This window comes from Drechmeria coniospora, chromosome 01, assembly GCF_001625195.1.
Source record: "Drechmeria coniospora strain ARSEF 6962 chromosome 01, whole genome shotgun sequence".
Taxonomy (NCBI): Eukaryota; Fungi; Ascomycota; class Sordariomycetes; order Hypocreales; family Ophiocordycipitaceae; genus Drechmeria; species Drechmeria coniospora.
Window position 1 is genome coordinate 788314 of NC_054389.1, and position 18230 is coordinate 806543.

Here is an 18230-nt window from a genome sequence, read left to right on the forward strand (position 1 = left end):
CGATACTTGCCCCGCGCAGCAGTCGTGCGTGTCCGGCATATGCCTGCCCTCGGCTCTTCCAGATTGCGACGCAGATACCGACTGCGGCAATCGGCAAGTCTGCCGGCTCGGGCGATGCATTCCCGCTTCCTTGGTACCCTGCCAGAATAGCAGCTCATGCAGTGATTACCAAGCCTGCACGGCGGGACTCTGTCTTCCAGAGCTGTACTCGCCCTGCAGCGAGAGCGCAGATTGCGGCAGGGGAAAGACGTGCTCCAGCGGCCTCTGCTTCCCGTCGACGTTCGATACGTGCGAGATCATCGATACTTGCAATCACGGCCAGATCTGTCTTCTTGGTAAATGCCTGCCCAGCACACTCCTGACATGTGAGGCGGATGCAGACTGCGGTGGGGGACATGTCTGCCGCGAGACGGTCTGCCTCCCGACAGATGTCCGACTTTGCGAGACAGATGAGCAGTGCGATATGACGCAGCGTTGCGAGGGTGGCCTCTGCCTTCCAGAACCATTTCCGCCATGTCAAGCAGAGAGCGACTGCGCCAAAGGGCTGGATTGCCGGTCCGGGACGTGCGTTCCTAGCACACTAAGGCAATGCGAGAGCCAAGGGGGGTGCGATGCCGATGAGATGTGCATCGATGGCGTTTGCTTTCCAGACTTCCTAGCCACGTGTTCCAACGACGGCCAGTGCGGAAGCGGCCAAGTCTGCAGATTGGGTGTTTGCATCCCCGAGACAACAACCAACTGCACTATGACGAGCACTTGCAACCAGGGCCAGGTCTGCGCTGCCGGAATCTGCGTGCCCGAAATATTTCCCCCGTGCAACACAGCAGTGAACTGCAGTGCCGGACTGGTGTGCTCATCCGGCCGGTGCCTCCCAGACGTCTTCCCGCCTTGCGGCGCCAGCAACTCGTGCGGCATCGGCCGCATTTGTGCGGAGGGTCTCTGCGTGCCGGACCTGCTCCCTGCTTGCACCAACGACACCTCCTGCGGGAGCGGCACCATCTGCAGGCTTAGTGTCTGCCTACCAAAAACAATCACGTCCTGTGCTGATGGCAGCTCCTGCGGCACGGGTCTAGAGTGCGTCTCAGGCGTCTGCATGCCGCCGAGGTATCCGCCATGCGCCGGCGCCGATGCCGATTGTGGGGCCGGCCGAAGCTGCACCGGCGGCGTGTGCCTGCCGAGCCTGGTTCCGTCCTGCGCTGGAGGCAATTCCACCTGTGCCGTCGGAAACATCTGCATTTCAGGAGCCTGTTTGCCTGATGCGCTCGACGCCTGCACAGCGGATGTCCAGTGCTCCAGCGCTCAGGTCTGTAGGCTTGGCCGTTGCTTGCCCAATGTCCTCACGGCATGCGGTAACGGCACCGCAGGATGTACCGCTCCGCTCGTTTGCACGGAAAGCATCTGCCTGCTTCCACCAATACCCCCTTGCACATCGGCCGGAGACTGTATCCAAGCCGACCGCTGCGTCACCGGCGTTTGTCTCCCCGACGGGCTCGTCAACTGCACCACGAGCGCAGGCTGCATCAACGGTCAGAGTTGCACCGAGGGCGTTTGTCTGCCCGGCCTGCTGCCGCCATGCTCGAGCGACGCGACGTGCACCGGCATTGGCCAGGTATGTCGTCTCGGCGTCTGCATGCCTGGCGACGTCACCGTCTGCTCCTCCTCGAGCCAGTGCGTCGGCGGCAAGACGTGCACGTTTGGAATATGCCTGCCTACCGTGTTGCCACCGTGCAGCGTCACGCAAGACTGCAGCGCAGGACAGGTCTGCCAGGCCGGTACCTGTCTCCCTCAAGGACTGTCCAACTGCACCAGCAGCATCCAGTGTACCGTTGGACGAGCGTGTATAGGGGGGGTCTGTCTCCCCGGTGACATACTTGCACCATGCACCAGCGACGCGGCATGTGCCACCTCGGACGTTTGTAGGATCGGTGTTTGCGTACCACGCAACTTGACGAGTTGCAAAACCGATGCGCAGTGTGACGGCAACGATAGCACTTGCACCTTTGGCATATGCCTCCCCACAGCCTTTCCAGGATGCAACGACAACGCAACCTGTCCAGTTGGCGAGAGCTGCCTTTCAGGGACTTGCCTACCTGCAAGCATCGTCGGTTGCCGCGATAATGGGACATGTGCCGAAGCAAATCAGATCTGCTCAGCCGCTGGCGTGTGCGTACCCGGCCTGCTCAAGTCCTGCACGAACGACTCTGGGTGCGAATTTACCTCGGTATGCCGGCTAGGATTCTGCATGCCGAGAAACGTGACGGCCTGTACGAACGATGGCCAGTGTGCCCCTGAACAGTCGTGCTCCGGTGGCATCTGCCTTCCGATTCCGTTCCCCAACTGCAGCGAGGGGAGCTGCGATGTAACAGCAAACACGACATGCGTCTCCGGCGTCTGCATCCCCAACAACTCCATTCATGGGTGCGTAACGTCGGCCGATTGTGCAAGTCGCCAGGTGTGCACTTCGGGAATCTGTCTACCGCAAGCTTTACCCAGCTGCGGCATCGACAGCGACTGTGACGAAAGCCTCACCTGTCGTTTAGGAACCTGCATTCCCGGTCTGCTCATCCCATGTGGCTCCACAGCCGCGTGCCGCGCTGGTCAAACGTGTGAAGGAGGGCTCTGCGTGCCCCAATCCGTCCTCTGCACCTCAGACTCGCAATGCGGTGCCAACAAGGTCTGCCGCGCCGGTCTTTGCCTTCCACAGTCTTTCCCAACATGCAGCCCAGAAAGCGGCTGCACCAGTGGTCAAAACTGCACCGCCGGCTTCTGCTTCCCTTCGATGCTTGACAAGTGCGCCGATGCCGCCGACTGTCCTGCGAGCACACCCATATGCTCCGGAGGTATATGCATGACCGCAGGCCTTACAACATGCGCCGCCGATATCGACTGTGGCGGTTCCGAGACATGCCGAATCGGCTTGTGCATCCCGACCACGTTGCTCAACTGCGAAGCCGATGGCGATTGCAACGGCGCGAACAGCGAGGTCTGCCGTGTGGGCCTCTGCGTTTCGACGTTGCAACGCTGCGTCAACAACGTCGACTGCAACGCCTCTGTCAGCGAGGTCTGCGCGCTCGGTTTCTGCCGTCCAAAACCGCCGCCCGAGTGTGTGCTGGACGCCGACTGCGGCTCCGGCCGCTTTTGCTCACTCGGCGTGTGCCTGGCGCAGACGCTCTCCTGTAGTGGCAACACGGGCTGTGCGGTCGGTCAAATATGCACCGTCGGCGTGTGCACGCCGGACATGGCATCGGCATCCTGCGGCACGAATGGTGATTGCCTCCTCGGCGTCGGGCTCTGCCGACTCGGACTCTGCATCTGCGTTCTGGGTGTTTGCGGCCTGGATCCATCACTCACAGGGTGCACATCGACGACCGACTGTCCCACGGCACAAACTTGCCAGAGCGGCGTCTGCATAGCCGAAAAGGCGTGCCAGAGCGCAACCGATTGCGTTCTCGGCCTCGACATGTGTCGCCTGCCGGGGCTGTGCGTCTGTCTTGATGGCGTCTGCGCCCTCGGCGGCTCGGCCACGCCGCAATGTGCTTCCGACAACGACTGCACCGGCGGCCAAGCCTGCCAGGGTGGTGTCTGCGTCGCTCCAGACCCGTCCTGTCGTGAGGATGAAGACTGCGTCGGCAAGGTCCTCGGTGCAGACACCTGCCTCGTCGGCTTATGCAGCTGCGCTGACATCTCGGCGCAGTGCGTCTACCACGGTCCAGCAGCATGCTCGACCGCCGCGCAGTGCAACGGCACCCAGATCTGCACGACCGGCCGCTGCGTGCCGGCGATTCCGGCCTGCGCCGTGGACGTCGACTGCGGTGCGCAAAAGATATGTCAGTTCGGAAGCTGCGTAACCGGCTGCCGCACGAGCGCCGACTGCGCCGTTGCTGGGTATGTCTGCAAGCTAGGCTCCTGCGTGTCCGGGTGCGCCTCCAACGCCGGTTGTGCCGCCGCCCAGAGCTGCCAGTTCGGACTCTGCGTCGACAACACGCTCGCTTCATGCACCACGAGCTCGCAGTGCCAAGCAGGACTCGTCTGCCAGCTTGGCAAGTGCATCCCCAACATCCTCTCCTTATGTCTCGGCGACTCTCAGTGTCCGACTGGTCAGATCTGCCCCTCGGGCATCTGCGTCGGCTGCATTCTCGACGAGCAGTGCGGCGCCGGCCGTGCCTGTTCAGATGGGCTCTGCATCGCGAGTTCGACGCCGCCTTGCGCCCACGACTCCGACTGCTCCGGAGGCCACATCTGCCTCAACGGGCTTTGTCGCGGATGCACATCCTCGTCGCAGTGTGGCAACGGCCTCGTTTGCTCTTCCACCGCCCTCTCTTCGACCTCCTCTTCGGGCGTCTGCCAATCATGCACCGCCAGCTCTCAGTGTTCCGCCGGTCAGGTGTGCACCTCGACCGGCGCTTGTGGAGCCTGTTCCGGGACGGCGCCGTGCCCGACTGGCCAAGCTTGCATCGGCAGTCCCGGCGTCTGCGGGCCCTGCACCCAATCCTCCGACTGCGGCAGTAGCGGCATCGTCTGCAGCGCGGGCGTGTGCCAGCCCGGATGCACATCTGGCGCCCAGTGCAGCGCCGGCCAGGCCTGTGTCCTTGGTTTCTGCGGAGCCTGCGTCTCCAACAGCCAATGTCTCGCAGGTCAGGCTTGCCTTCTCCCGCCTGGTGTCTGCGGCTCCTGCACGGCAGACGCGCAGTGCGGCGTCGGCGAGATCTGCGAGTCTGGCAACTGCCAAGCGGCCTGCACGCTCAACGGCCAGTGTCCCACCGGGCTGTTCTGCTCCTCGGGCCGATGCGCTGGCTGCACGCTCAACTCGCAATGCACGTCTGGCCAGGTGTGCGTCGATCATGCCTGCGGCGGATGCTCGAGCTCGGCCCAATGCGGAGCCGGCCTCGTCTGCGCCTCCGGTATCTGCCAAGCTGCGTGCACGAGCAACATCCAATGCGCCGCGGGCCAAGTCTGCGACACGGCGACCGGCCTCTGCGCCGCCTGCACGCAAAATTCGCAGTGCGGCATCGGCCAGGTCTGCGCCACTCCGGGCGGCTGCGGCTCCTGCACGACCGACCTCCAGTGCGGCGCTGTCGGGTCGAACCAGATCTGCGCCGGGGGACTCTGCATCGGCGGCTGCATAGCAAGCCTCGGCTGCGCGACCGGACAGGTATGCCTGAACGGTCGTTGCGGTGTCTGCAGCGATTCGGCGCAGTGCAACACGGCCGTCGGCCAGGCGTGCGTGTCCGGTTCGTGCGGCGCATGCACCCAAAAGGCCGACTGCGGCACCGGGAAAGCCTGCAGCGCGGGACGGTGCGTGGCAGCTTGCACCTCCAACACGCAGTGCGCCGTCGGAGCCGTCTGTCAGGTCTCGACGGGGCTCTGTACGACGTGCACGCAAAAGAGCGACTGCAGTACCGGTCAGGTATGCATCAGCAACCTCTGCGTCGCCTGCACGCTCAGCGCGCAGTGCGGCGGCGGCGGACAGGTCTGCGAAGCGGGCGTCTGCCGCGCCGGCTGCACATCCACCTCGCAGTGCAGCGGCGGCAAGGTGTGCGGCGGCGGGCTCTGCGTGCCGTGCGGCGTCAACGCCGACTGCGGGGCCGGTCAAGCGTGCCTCTCCGGCGCGTGCGGGGCCTGCGCCGCCGACCTCGAGTGCGGCGTCGGTCAGGTATGCGTGTCCAGCGCGTGCCAGCCCGCGTGCACGACCAACCTGCAGTGCGGCGGAGGCCAGGTTTGCGTGACGGCGACGGGTCGATGCGGCGCCTGTACCGGAACGGCGCAGTGCGACACCGGTCTCGCCTGCGTCGGCAACGCCTGCGGGAGCTGTACCCAAAAGTCGGATTGCCTGACGGGCCAGGTCTGCGCCGCCGGCCTCTGCATCGCCGCCTGCACGTCCAACTCGCAGTGTCTGGCGGGCCAGGTATGCCGCGCCGACGGGACCTGCGGCTCCTGCAGCAACAGCGGCGACTGCAACGCCGGACAGCTCTGCAACACCTCGACCGGCCTCTGTGCCGGCTGCTCCTCCACCAACGCGTGCCCGAGCGGCCAGTCGTGCGATAGCAGGTCCTCGCTGTGCGCTCCCACCTGCGCCCTCATTGGCGGCACCTGCGCGGGAGGTCGCCTCTGTCTCGTAGGCCTATGCGTCGGCTGCTCTTCCAACACCCAGTGCCGCACCGGCCAGGCTTGCCTCCTCGGCATCTGCACCATCTGCATCGCCGACGCGCAGTGCGGTGCCGGACAGAGCTGTCGCGGCGGAGCGTGCGTGAGCACCTGCACGGCCAACGCGCAATGCAGCAGCGGCCAGGTCTGCTCCTCGGGCGTCTGCGCGCCGTGCACCTTGACCTCGCAGTGCGACGCGGCAAGGATCTGCTACTTGGGCTCCTGCGGCTTATGCACGGCCAGCTCCCAGTGCGCTTCGGGAAAGTACTGCAGCAGCGCCGGCGTCTGCGTCACCGGCTGCGCGTCGAGATCCGATTGCGCCAGCGGTCGCGTCTGCCTCGACGGGCTCTGCGTCGCTTGCTCCTCCGGCTCGCAATGCACCAGCGGCCAGGTCTGCTCCTCCGGGAGCTGCAGCGCCTGCTCGACCGACGCCCAGTGTAGCGCCATCGTCGCCGGCCAGATCTGCAGCAGCGGCGGCGCCTGCGTTCCCGGCTGTTCCCAGAGCGTGCCCTGCTCCAACGGACAAGTCTGCTCGAACGGCCGCTGTGGAGGCTGCACGGCGGCATCCGAATGCCCGACCGGAAATGTCTGCACCTCCGGAAGCTGCGGGGGTTGCACGGCCGATGCGCAATGCGGGTCCGGCTTCGTTTGCGGCAACGGCCTCTGCATCGCCGCCTGCGCGTCCGGCAACGACTGCGGCGGCGGTCAGCAGATTTGCTCGGCCGGCCACTGCGTCGCCTGCACCGCCTCGTCCCAGTGCGGCACCGGCCAGGTCTGCAACGCCGGCGTCTGCGGCGCCTGTACGGCCGATGCTCAGTGCAGCGCCATCCTCGCCGGCCAGGTCTGCAGCAGCAGCGCCGGCGTCTGCGTCGCAGGCTGCGCCTCCAACGCCGCCTGCACGGAAGGAAAAGTGTGCTCGGGAGGTCGCTGCATCGCGTGCTCGTCGGGCTCGCAGTGCAACGCTGGACAAGTCTGCACGTCCGGCACCTGCGGCGCATGCACGACCGACGCCGAATGCGGTGCCATGACGGCTGGTCAGGTCTGTAACGTTGGCCTCTGCACCGCCGGTTGCCTCTCCAGCACGTCCTGCTCCAACGGCGAAGTCTGCGTCGGCGGCCGTTGCGGCCCGTGTACCGGGGACGCGCAATGCGCCCTCGGCCAGGTCTGCCTGTCCGGAAAGTGCAGCGCTTGCACGAGCAGCACGCAGTGCGCCTCCGGTACCGTCTGCAGCGGCGGTCTATGCATACAAGCATGCGCAACCAACGCCGGTTGCAGCAACGGAAAGATCTGCCAAGCCGGACTCTGCATCGCCTGCTCGTCCTCCTCACAGTGCACCTCCGGCCAGGTGTGCAGCTCGGGGACATGCGGCGCCTGCACCACGGACGCCCAGTGCAGCAGCATCACGGCGGGCCAAATCTGCAGCGGCAGCCTATGCGTAGCAGGCTGCACCCTCGATTCGTCCTGCTTCGACGGTCAAGTGTGCCTGAGCGGCCGATGCAGCGCATGCACGGCCAGCACCCAGTGTAGCGGGGGTCGAGTTTGCTCATCTGGAAAGTGTGGCACTTGCTCTTCGGCTTCGCAGTGCGACTCTGGTCAAGTTTGCAGCGGTGGTCTCTGCAAGTCATGCTCGACCAGCTCTCAGTGTGGCACGAACCAGGTCTGCTCGGGCGGTTCTTGTCAGACCCGCCAGTGTGGCAACACAAACGATTGCACCATAAACTTTGGCCTTTGCGCCCTCGGAATCTGCATCTGCCTCAACGGCCTCTGTCTGACCAACTTGCTGAGCGTGTCGATCAGTTGAAAATGTAATATGATGGCGGCTCGAATCAACTTTCCGCGAGGAGGACCATCGTTTCGCAAAGTTGACGGCCATCGACTCATCCACTCATGCTAGGTTTCTCGTTATTCTTTCACCACAGCCGCTTGCTGTGAACTCTCTTTTTCCGTTTCTTTTGTCTCATCACCGTCATTTTTCCTTGTGTTGGCCTGGGGTTTGTTTTCCTGCTGTCATAGATATTGCTGCATATGGACCACATTGGACGGCGTTGCATGGGGGGGGCATTGACGCATCAGTGGAGTTTGGGTTCCTTTCCTGTGCCGGTCACCTAGATTGGTTATCAATGAAATGAATCAGTAAGCAAGATATATTCAAAAAGCGGTATGCGCCAGCATGCATCCAAGACGTCGATGTGGTAAATGGTTGGGAGATGCCTCAAGTCGCTGCTCGCTCCATCAGCCGCCATTCTTCCGTCTCGACGACATCCGCCTGCGTGCTGATGCAACTCGCTCATCATCCATGGACCGTCGCCATGAGCAGTCCGGGGCGAACTCGCACGAGCGACACTTGAAGGCTTCTTCGATATCCACACCTGTTGCTTTGCGATCGCCCCGCCACCAGGCCATGTAATTTGCCAGGTACACATCCAGCGCTTGGTTTGAAACTGGAAAATCGTGCACGTCAAGCTGCCGGCCGTCATCCCGGTGTATGTACTGCACGCGCAGCATGTGGCCTAGTGATGCGGCGCCTTGGGGAAAGGTGATATTGATTTCCCGGCGAACGAGAGGCAGCAGCTCACGAAGAGTCTTGTACTTGACCAGGTCATCCGGCGCCAAAAATTCCGGCCCAAGACTGTCGGCGGCTTCGCCTGGTTCGGCGAGCAGGATCCCGTCCGCTTCGGCAGAGCTGTACGGGGCATCGTAGAATACTTCATGATGCAAGTCGCCAATCTGAGCGAGGAAGCCGTCGGAGAATTGAGCATCCGGCGCCAATCCGCACCTTCTGAAGAGTTTGAAAAAGTCAACTTTGTCGGCAGCCAAATTGGAGAGGAAGCGATGGTAGAGGAGCAGCTGAATCTTGGCGGGACGAAGCATTGTGTTGGATACGGGCGCCAGGCTGCCGCGCGTCTTGACATCGGTCAGGTACACCTTCGGACCCGGCGGTCGGCTCGAGCTCGGCTTTTGCGGGGGAAAGTAGTCTGCCAGGACGGATTGCTTCATTTGGGTGCTAGATTCCTGGCGGGACAGCTCCTCCTTCAACTCGGGGTTGGGGTGGTCGTAGCTTAGTCCGTCGATGATGCCGTTGACCCAGTTGTCATCGACGATGCCCCAGATCTCAAATTCGCGCGTCAGTCCCGTCTCCCGCAAGGTCCTGAGGCCCTGTATGAGGTTCCACAGCCTCAAGGCGAAGGCGTCCTCCTTGCTCAGGACATCGATTGCGACCGACGTATGGACCTCGTCCTCCAGCTTCTGGTGCATCCTGGTGCCTCCGCGCATGGCAGCCGTCACCGTCCGACGTCCGCCCGGTAGCCTTGTGAGCGTGTACCAGTACTGCAGCTCGCACCAGGCTCCAGATGTCAAGTCGCTGACGGATAGCAGTTTGCTGGGGAAAGATCGAAATCTCTGCAAGGGAGATTGACGATCGTCGACGTCATGGTCGCCCGTTTCGGGAGCAGAAGCCTCCGCTTCAACACTAGACAACGCCCGACTCACTAAACGCTTAAGGAGTCAGCAACATGCCGGTACATGGAGGGCAGGATACACACAATCGGGGTAGCAGACGTCGGCGCCGACGTCGACAGATTTTGGTGGCACAGAAGGGCTCCGGGCACTCGGCTCTGCAGAAACAGTTCTCCCGCTCGTCGACTTGGCCCCATCAAGGTCCGAATGCGTCGAAGTGACATGGCCGTTGCTACGATCGCCCCTGCGAGGCTGCGCCGGAAGGGCTGCAACCCTAGTTTGCACGCTCGCCGACGAACGCTCGAATGAGCTTGAAACGGGCAAGCTTGCAGTCGCTTCCGAAACGATCCGGATCAAGTCGAGTTCGTCCTCGGGACTGAAGTCGTAGCCGTAATCGCTGTCGCTATCTTGAGCGGTCATGTCCGGCATACGCATTCCTCATGGTGGTGGCAGGCGAGGGCACGGAGAGAGTGGTGGTGGTGAGGATGGCATGTCGAGGCGGGGGTGGCGACGTGGTGGGTTGCGTCATTGACGGTGGTTTCGGCGTACAGTGCCGAGTACAAATCAGCGACTGCGCGATAGTTGCGCGGAGTCACGTGGGAGGGGGCGTGGGCAGGCGGTTGATTGTGCCTGCTGTTGGTGGAGTATTGATACTGTACGGAGTACTCCGTAAGTACTTGCAACTACTTGGGGCTGGCAAGGTAATATTGTTGCAGTACATGTACGGAGTACTTGAGTATAAGTAAATAATTACGGAGTGCAAGTACTGTACTTGAGTATTTAGCTTGCAAGAGTATCGTGCATGTATTACAGCAAGTACAGTACAGTGCACGTACAACTACAACTACACTCATGTACGGAGTACGGAGTAATAATACTTGCTCGTAATTGTCTTGAATAGCACAGAAACAGACAAACAATTGGCAATGCTTCTGGCGACCGTCAGCAAGACTCTAGTGGAGTCCATGGTGACGAGGAGCAGATGAATGAGCGCGGCAGTAAATGGGACCCTGGCATCATGAGTGCGTACGGCTGCCTGCTGGACCGAATCATGACGCTAGGAGGCAGCAAACATATACTACGATCAGCAATCATGGTTGAGGCGATCTAAACACAACACGTGGCGGGTGCAGCTGGTAGGTCAGAAGCGACTCCGTCGTCGAGTCTCCATCCACGTCAGCATCAGTTTCGTTGCCTAGTGCCGATGTTGGCGGAGATTCCCTTTGCGCCACGACGTCATTCCGTTTACAAGCCCGCTGCCGAATACGACGTGCGACGAAGGAGGTGCACGCTATCGTGAACAGTACACTGCACCTAACTCGAAGGGTTGATAGAGTTGCCAGTACGGAACTAATAGTGGTGCCTGGGCTGATGTCGACTGAAGCCACAGGCTAATAAGACCCTGCCTGACTATTACCTAGCACCCGGTTTTAGTATTCAACTCATACTGTGCGTGCGCTGCAATGAAGCGTATAGGTACTTGCACCCACCGCACATGCATCGAACACTCCTACGCCGAGCAGTAACGTCATGCGTGTCTCACTCTTCGCCAAGGCAGCAGCATGGAAGTCATGCCTATAAGACCCCGCAGGCCAGCCTCGGCCGCTGCAGCGAAAGCAAGAGGGACGGTGGAACGCAACACCAGCGCACCACTCACCACGCATACTTGATCCCTAGTCATTCGTCGACGGCTCTGCATGACATGCCGCAGCGCCTAGCGGAATGTTTGCCGTGCACCGAGGCGAATCCCGAGGCGAATCCCGAGGCGGACGGCGACTCCGGACCGGCTCCCGAACGCAAGCCGGCCCAAGTGTGCTTCCTCTCGCTCCCGACAGAGCTTCATCTAGTCATTGCCGAACTCCTCATCTATCCCGATGCGCTGTCGCTCAAGCACACGAACCGTCACTTCTACGGCCTCGTCGACACGGGCATCGAGCTCAAGGTGGACTGGCTCATGGAGCGGCGCCGGATGCACCTCGAGTGTCCCAACGACAAGCGCTGCGATTTGGGGAGCGACCTCCGCTTCTGCCGGGGCAGCGTACCGTACCATGCACCCAGCCCCGTCCTCGTCGTCCCCTTCCGTCCTTGCATGCTGACGGCCGCAGCCTGCTGATGCGGCGACGGCGCGAACATGTCGAGTGCGAGTCGCTGCCGGGATTGGGATGCCTCGTCCACGGCACGCCGGCCTGCGCTCATCGTCCCACCCGGCGGGGGCTCTGGCGGTACGGTGTGCGCATCAACCTTACCATCGAGTTGTGGTGGCTGCTGCCGGCCATGATGGCCGTCGTCATCGCCTGCCTCCTCGCGAAGCAGGCATCCTCGCTCGTTCCGTTTCAGTAGCGTACGTGTACGTGCGGGAGCTTCCAACACGACGACAGCACGCATAAGAATCCATGGTGTGATGTAATCTAATTGCCCGGAACTGCCGAGGGAAAGAAAAAAAAAAGGCCAAGGCGGAAGCATCGTCTAACTGCGCGCCAATCTATCCGTCTATCGAGTTAACCATCCGTCATCGTGAAGCACAGACGCCATTCAAGTCCAGTCGAAGGCTGTCGTGACGCAGACCACCCGCCTAGGCGCCCCGTCGACCGCGGCCGCCGCCGCCGCCGCCGCCGCCGCCCTGGGACCGCTTCGGCTTCGGTCGGTCAGGGACCGTGTTGAGGCCCTTGACGCCTCGCAAGCCCATCTTGCCGACCGTCGTCTTGGCGATGGGCGGCGTCTCGGGAGATCCGAGGCCGGCTCGGGCGTAGATGTTGCCTTGCCTCACGAGCTCCTCCTTGTCCCACTTAAGGCCGCGGAGGTGATTGTTGTAGTATCCGAGCCACGCCTGGTAGATCTTGGGCGCCTCCTCCTCCGCCATGCTCTCGACGATGCCGTAGACGTCGGCGGCCGAGGAGAGATCGGCCGGGTGGGGGATGAGCTTGATGTCCTTCATGGTCCAGCGGGGGAAGAAGTCTTCGGCTTCGCAGACGATGAAGATGCCGCGGCCGTCGGCGTCGGCGCGGGCGGTTCGGCCGAGCCGGTGGATGTAGCTCTGCTTGTCCGAAGGGATGCCGACCTGGAAGACGGTGGTGACGCCGGGAAAGTCCATGCCGCGGGCGATGACATCGGTGGCGACGAGGACGGCGCTCTTGGCGTCGCGGTATTCGTTGGTCACCTTGGTCCGCTTCGCCTGCGAGATGCGGCTGTGGAGGGTGGAGACGGGAGGCAGGCCGGGCACGGCCGAGAGGATGTGACCGTACAGGCCGGCGAGGGCGGCCGTGGGGGCGAAGACGATGGCCTTGAAGTGCTGCTGCTGCTGGGCCGCCTCCTCGCGCACGCTCCCGACCATGGCCGGCGCCACGTCGGAGAAGGCGGGCACCTTGATGAGCATCTGGGGGACGCGCTCGTGCGTGTTGACCTCGCCGGCGGGGATGGTCGAGATGAACTTGTATCCGGGGCACAGGACGAGGCCGGCGACCTGGTTGACGTGGGGCGCGATGGTGGCGGAGAAGAGCATGCCCTGGCGGGGCACCTGCTTCCGGTCGGGCAGGCGGCCGACAATCTCTCTCAGCGCCGGCATGAAGCCCATGTCCAGCAGCCGATCGGCCTCGTCGAGGACGAGGGTGTCGAGGTGGCGGAAGGCGTAGAGGATGTCCTCGTTGGACATGTGATCGATGAGCCGGCCGGGCGTGGCGATGAGCACGTCGCAGCCGCCGAGGATCTGCCTCTCCTCCTTGTCCTTGTTCGTGCCGCCGATGGCGATGCGGACTCGAAAGTGGGGCAGTCGTTGGAGAAGGTTGGTCGCCTCCTGGGCGATCTGCATGGCCAGCTCGCGCGTCGGCGAGACGACGAGGAGGGAGATGCCGGCGCCGCGACCCCTGTTCTGTGTGATCATGGTCTGGAGGGCCGGGAGGAGGAAGGCAATCGTCTTTCCCGTGCCCGTCTTGGCCTGGACAAGACAGTCGCTCTTGTTGGGAGGCAGCAGCTCCCAGAGGGTGGCGGCCTGGACGGGCATCATGTGATCGAACTTGAGGTCATCCGTGATGGCCTCGATGATTTTCGCGTGCACGAGGTTCTGGCCTCCAAGCTCGGCGAATCTCGGCGTGTTGAGAGGCACGGCTTCGGTGAGAGGCGGACGGCAGTCCGGGACGGGCGGGGTTCGATTCGGAGTGTCGATGCTTGGAGTGGCATATCCGCCATTCGGGACTGCTGACCCGTCGTGATTCCTCGCATCAAGATGGCGTCCTGTACCGCCACCGCCGCGGCGGCGAGGAGGCCGCCGACCGTTTGGTTTGCCGTTCATCGGACTTTGGAATGGTACGAGGTGACAAGGTTGGTGAGCGATGGGGTATGCGTAGGTGTTTTGCGAGGTGCCGTGCTGTTCGAGCCAAGGAACGAGCTTTTCGAATTCACAAGACTCGCCGTCGATGGGAGGGATGTGAAATTTTCCCAAGAGAGGAAAGTTCCCGGCTCTGATTGTGTGGTTGGCCGCTGGGATGACGTACCCCTGCCTAGTACATGTTCGGATCATAGGCCTGGTTTACTTACTCCGTACTCCGTACTTACTGTACAGTACCTGTACTTGCAGTACTTGCTTACTTCATACTTCCCATGTACTTACTGTAAGTATGCAACTACTTACCTACTTGAACAAGGTACTCCGACTCCGGACATGCACAAGTATTGCACCTATTACCTGTACTCCGCATACCTACAACTAATACTTGTACTGCCCAAGGTTCGTCACTACCGAGCCTTCTAGGTGCAATTGGGCGTGCTACATGTAATTGTAGGCAAGAGTACGGAGTGCAGAGTATCCGTACGAGTAGCCGTATTAGTCCTTCTAGTACTCCGTATTACTCGTGCACTTGTGCCGTGCCTACAGTATCTCACAAACAAGTACACGTACCAACCTGCTTATGTACTTGCTGTATTACTGTACACCTACAGTAGCAAGGACAAAGTTTCGCAGTGGACTTGCACAATTATTGGCAACAAGCAACACTTACTACTAGGTACCTTGGCACTTATTACATGTAGGTGCCAACGCTCTGGAATTCCATATGGGTACATTTACTGTACGGAGTACAAGTACCCTTTTTTACTTGTACTGCGCAGTAACATCAATGGTCTCGGTTCTAGTTCATCGCTGCAGTGTATGGGTGCTGGAGCTTGGTGCATAGTACTGTAGGTACTAGGTACTAACCGAAGGAACCTTCTATTGTGCGTACAGTACTCCGTAATACTACCTGCTAATGTTACGGAGTAGTAGGTTAGTAGGTTACCTTACTATTACATCCACATGTAGGTACGGAGTACTGCCTTTCAAGTTCGTATGGAGGGGTTGTAGTGAATACACGCACATCCACCTGCACTTGGAGCGGCCCTACCGTACACTGTACTTACATTCCCCGTCATGCATCTGCCTGGGACATGCGGTACCGTCGAGAAAAATCGGACATCCTCTCACCATCTTCGCTCACTCGGAGAGTAAAACTATCGAAAACCACACGGTCAACCAGGATGCATCGATGTATTCTCGACGTACATTGTTTATGTTATACTCATGTCAACGTACCCAAGTTGCAGTGTCAGCTGCTGGAAGCAGCCTCGAGTGCATGTGTAGGCGCATGAAGAGGTTCATGGTCCGCCGACTCGCTTGTATCTGAGCGAGTGCGAGCGCAAGTCCTATAATGACACCTACTCGCAAGAACGGAAGCGACTGAGGTGTAGGACCAGTATCAGAGATCATGCCGTCCCATCTCGGGCGAGACTCCATCCCCACAGCGGATTCCAGAAGTGAGCCAGGTTGACGACTTCTAATCCATCAGGGGTTGGATAGATTCTGGATCCCGTCGCGGTGGGTGCAAGTGCAAACGCGTGCAACGTCGGCTGGTTGGAGGAAAGCTCGACAAGTTTGCTTCATGTCGCGCCCTGGGCTTATCACGAGTGCTCGCATCGTCCGTTTTGCTGGCATGTGCATGCGCAGCGAGGAGGACTACGATCTGGTGATTATTATGACCAGTTGTCCTCCTAGCTTGCTCACTTTGGAGTCTTCCTGGGCGGTGCTGACATGTACCCATCTGTACGCTTATATTACTAGCACCTACGTACATGGAGTCATGCAACCACACGTACGTACGAGAACGCGGCCGTAGGGTGTACTTGTAACGATCTCCTAACATTTACAACGTACTCGTACGAGCACAGCGTGTGCTACAGTACGTAGCGGAGGTTGGCCAAACACAAACCAACCACAAACCAACCACAAACCAACAACAAACCAACAATACACTGCCAAGCGTCCGTCCCAAACTCACATCTTTGATCCAGCCGCAAGCCGATACTGGTTTACGGACAACTCTGACGGCGGTCTGCCGGACGAGTTCGAGGGTAGGAGACGGTCTCTTCCACGCTTCCGCTGCGCCTGTCGGCCGCAATGACAGCTCACTGGCTGGAGTCGTTTTCGGAAGCAGCCACGGCCTCGACGGCGAAATCAACATGACTCTCTATTCGACGCCGCCGGCGGTGAGGGACTTCAGCGAGGTCAAGCCGACGCTGCTTGTGGCCTGGTGGGCGACTCTGTTCTGCACTTGCCTCATCCTGCTGCGCCTTGCGGGACGATACATTCGGGTCGAGCGGCTCTTCCCCGAGGACAAAATCATGGCCTTGGCTCTCGTGCCCCTCTACGGCCGCATCGCTTGCGTTCACGTCGTCCTGCTCTACGGCACCAACAATGCCGACCTGGCCCATCTGCCTCTTGCTTCCGACCAGATTTCGCGCCGCGTGACGGCAAGCAAGTTGATCCTGGCGGGGAGGGTATTTTACGCCGCAACGTTCGTCCCCTGCGTGGCCGGCCTCGAGCGAGGCGGAAAATTGCAGAGTGAATGCTGACCTTGGCCAGATTATGGACTCTCAAGCTGACGACGCTCGCCTTTCTCGCTCGGCTGGCGGGCGCCTCGATGAAGCAGGTCTACCAACGGCTCGTCGTTTTCCTCCGCCTCATGTTGGCCGCGACCTTTCTCGCCGTTGTCGTCAGCGCTCTTGCCGAGTGTCAACCTTTCTCGCACGCCTGGCAGGTCCTCCCTGATCCGGGACCGAAGTGCCGCCAGGGATTTGCCCATCTTCTTACCGTGGGGATCTGCAGCGCCGTCATGGACGCCGTCCTCGTCATTTTCCCCGTGCCCATCATCATGTCGACCCGGATTCCGACGAAGCGCAAGATCCTTCTGGTCATGCTGTTCTGCTTCGGCTTCCTTGCCGTCGCCGTCACCCTATGCAGGATTCCCCAGATCATCAAGCAGCATGGCGACCAGGTGACGCGGACCATGTGGGCGTCCGTCGAGCTCCTGGCGGCAACCACCGTGGCCAATCTCGTCGCCCTCGGCTCCTTTCTGCGCGACAGCGGGGCGAGGAAGACCAAGTTCCGGCCCGACCATCGCAGCAGCGGCACAGCCTCATGGCGGCAGGTCGAGGGCACCACGAAGAGCTGGTACGAGAACCTGCAACCCAGCGCCGCGCATCCGCAGGCACTCGCAGCTGCACATCGACACCCATCGTCCGACGACAGGGTTCCCAGTCCGACGGAGAGCCATGACTCGCTGCTGCAGCATGGCAAACGGGCATCATTCGCTCGAGCTGCCGATGTGTCGGAGCCCACACAGCCCAGTCCAGTCTTGTCCGCCGGCAGGGTGGGCCTATGGTTGCATCGCCGGTAGACTAACTTGCACCCTTGTGTCGGGCCAGCTGGAATGGGATGACATGACAGCCGCTTGATCCTTCATGCTGGCCAGACTCAACGCCGACGGCCGGAACGCTAGAGACGAGGATGAAAGCCAACACGAACATGGCCATGGCAAACGCAGCTTCATCTTCATGCGAGCCATGATGGCCAAGACTCGTTGGTCGGTCGGCCGGGCGTGAAACATGTCATGGTCGTTTAGCTTGAGCGCCTTTCCATCGGTGGCGCCGCGTCCAGCTCGAGTGGCAGATTCGAGCTGCCCGAACAGGAACTTTGAATCGACGCCAACCCCAGGTTTGCAGGGGTTCGGAGGGGCTATGTTTTGGCGTCTTCTGTCCATCGTCATGCGAGCAGGGGGGTAGAGAAGTTGACACGGCCATGCTAATATTACTTCACAGGACAGTGTTGGGTTGGTGTGCTTGATGCTTCAGTGCACTGTACAAGTAGCTGGACTAGTACTAGTTGCGAAAGTGCAGTACTGTACTCCGTACAGTACTTGTGTGCCTAGGCGTACTGTACATGTACTCCATAGCTACAGGTAGTACTCCGTACCTGCAGATGGCATCGAGTCCCGGCTGCTCCATAGGCCGTGGCAGGGTCATTGCATCGAAGTAAATGCTGCAATTGCAAATTCATTCGTTATTCATGTAATTATTTTCAGAAATACAGATCCATCCCTACGACAATACATCTATGCTAATGTAGCTTGCAATAAATGTGCCGACGACAGGTACAAAATGGCACCCGCACCGACTACTTCCTGCTCACCTATGGCCCTTGTACACTGTGCGGAGCAGTATGATACAATGTGCACAACTATTCACAGAGTACGGAGTACATGTAAGTACACGCAATATACTGCATGTACGGGGTACTAGGTACTTATTTATACACACTTTGAAGATCA

At 60.6% G+C, this 18230-nt stretch overlaps 6 protein-coding genes across 6 annotated transcripts; 2 read left to right on the forward strand and 4 right to left on the reverse strand.

Moving 5' to 3' along the window:
• Positions 1–1237: 1237 nt before the first annotated feature.
• DCS_00199 (uncharacterized protein) lies at positions 1238–2100 on the reverse strand (the record flags this gene model as incomplete). The annotated part of the gene is made up of 2 exons (XM_040797541.1): positions 1238–2049; positions 2091–2100. The coding sequence occupies 2 exons, from the start codon at positions 2098–2100 to the stop codon at positions 1238–1240; spliced, it is 822 nt and encodes a 273-aa protein (XP_040658424.1).
• Positions 2101–2647: 547 nt separating this feature from the next.
• DCS_00200 (uncharacterized protein) lies at positions 2648–8017 on the reverse strand (the record flags this gene model as incomplete). The annotated part of the gene is made up of 8 exons (XM_040797542.1): positions 2648–3050; positions 3147–3334; positions 3374–3655; positions 3704–3870; positions 4357–6108; positions 6160–6306; positions 6382–7381; positions 7799–8017. The coding sequence occupies 8 exons, from the start codon at positions 8015–8017 to the stop codon at positions 2648–2650; spliced, it is 4158 nt and encodes a 1385-aa protein (XP_040658425.1).
• Positions 8018–8376: 359 nt separating this feature from the next.
• Positions 8377–10029, reverse strand: DCS_00201 (defects in morphology protein 1; the record flags this gene model as incomplete). Its single annotated transcript, XM_040797543.1, has 2 exons — positions 8377–9632; positions 9687–10029. 2 exons carry the CDS (start codon positions 10027–10029, stop codon positions 8377–8379), a joined length of 1599 nt encoding a protein of 532 aa, XP_040658426.1.
• A 1066-nt stretch (positions 10030–11095) lies between these two features.
• Positions 11096–11713, forward strand: DCS_00202 (F-box domain protein; the record flags this gene model as incomplete). The annotated part of the gene is made up of 1 exon (XM_040797544.1): positions 11096–11713. One exon carries the CDS (start codon positions 11096–11098, stop codon positions 11711–11713), a length of 618 nt encoding a protein of 205 aa, XP_040658427.1.
• Positions 11714–12172: 459 nt separating this feature from the next.
• Positions 12173–13885, reverse strand: DCS_00203 (ATP-dependent RNA helicase MSS116; the record flags this gene model as incomplete). The annotated part of the gene is made up of 1 exon (XM_040797545.1): positions 12173–13885. One exon carries the CDS (start codon positions 13883–13885, stop codon positions 12173–12175), a length of 1713 nt encoding a protein of 570 aa, XP_040658428.1.
• Positions 13886–15704: 1819 nt separating this feature from the next.
• On the forward strand, positions 15705–17505 carry DCS_00204 (integral membrane protein Pth11-like protein; the record flags this gene model as incomplete). Its single annotated transcript, XM_040797546.1, has 4 exons — positions 15705–15716; positions 15793–16418; positions 16487–17296; positions 17376–17505. 4 exons carry the CDS (start codon positions 15705–15707, stop codon positions 17503–17505), a joined length of 1578 nt encoding a protein of 525 aa, XP_040658429.1.
• Positions 17506–18230: the final 725 nt, after the last annotated feature.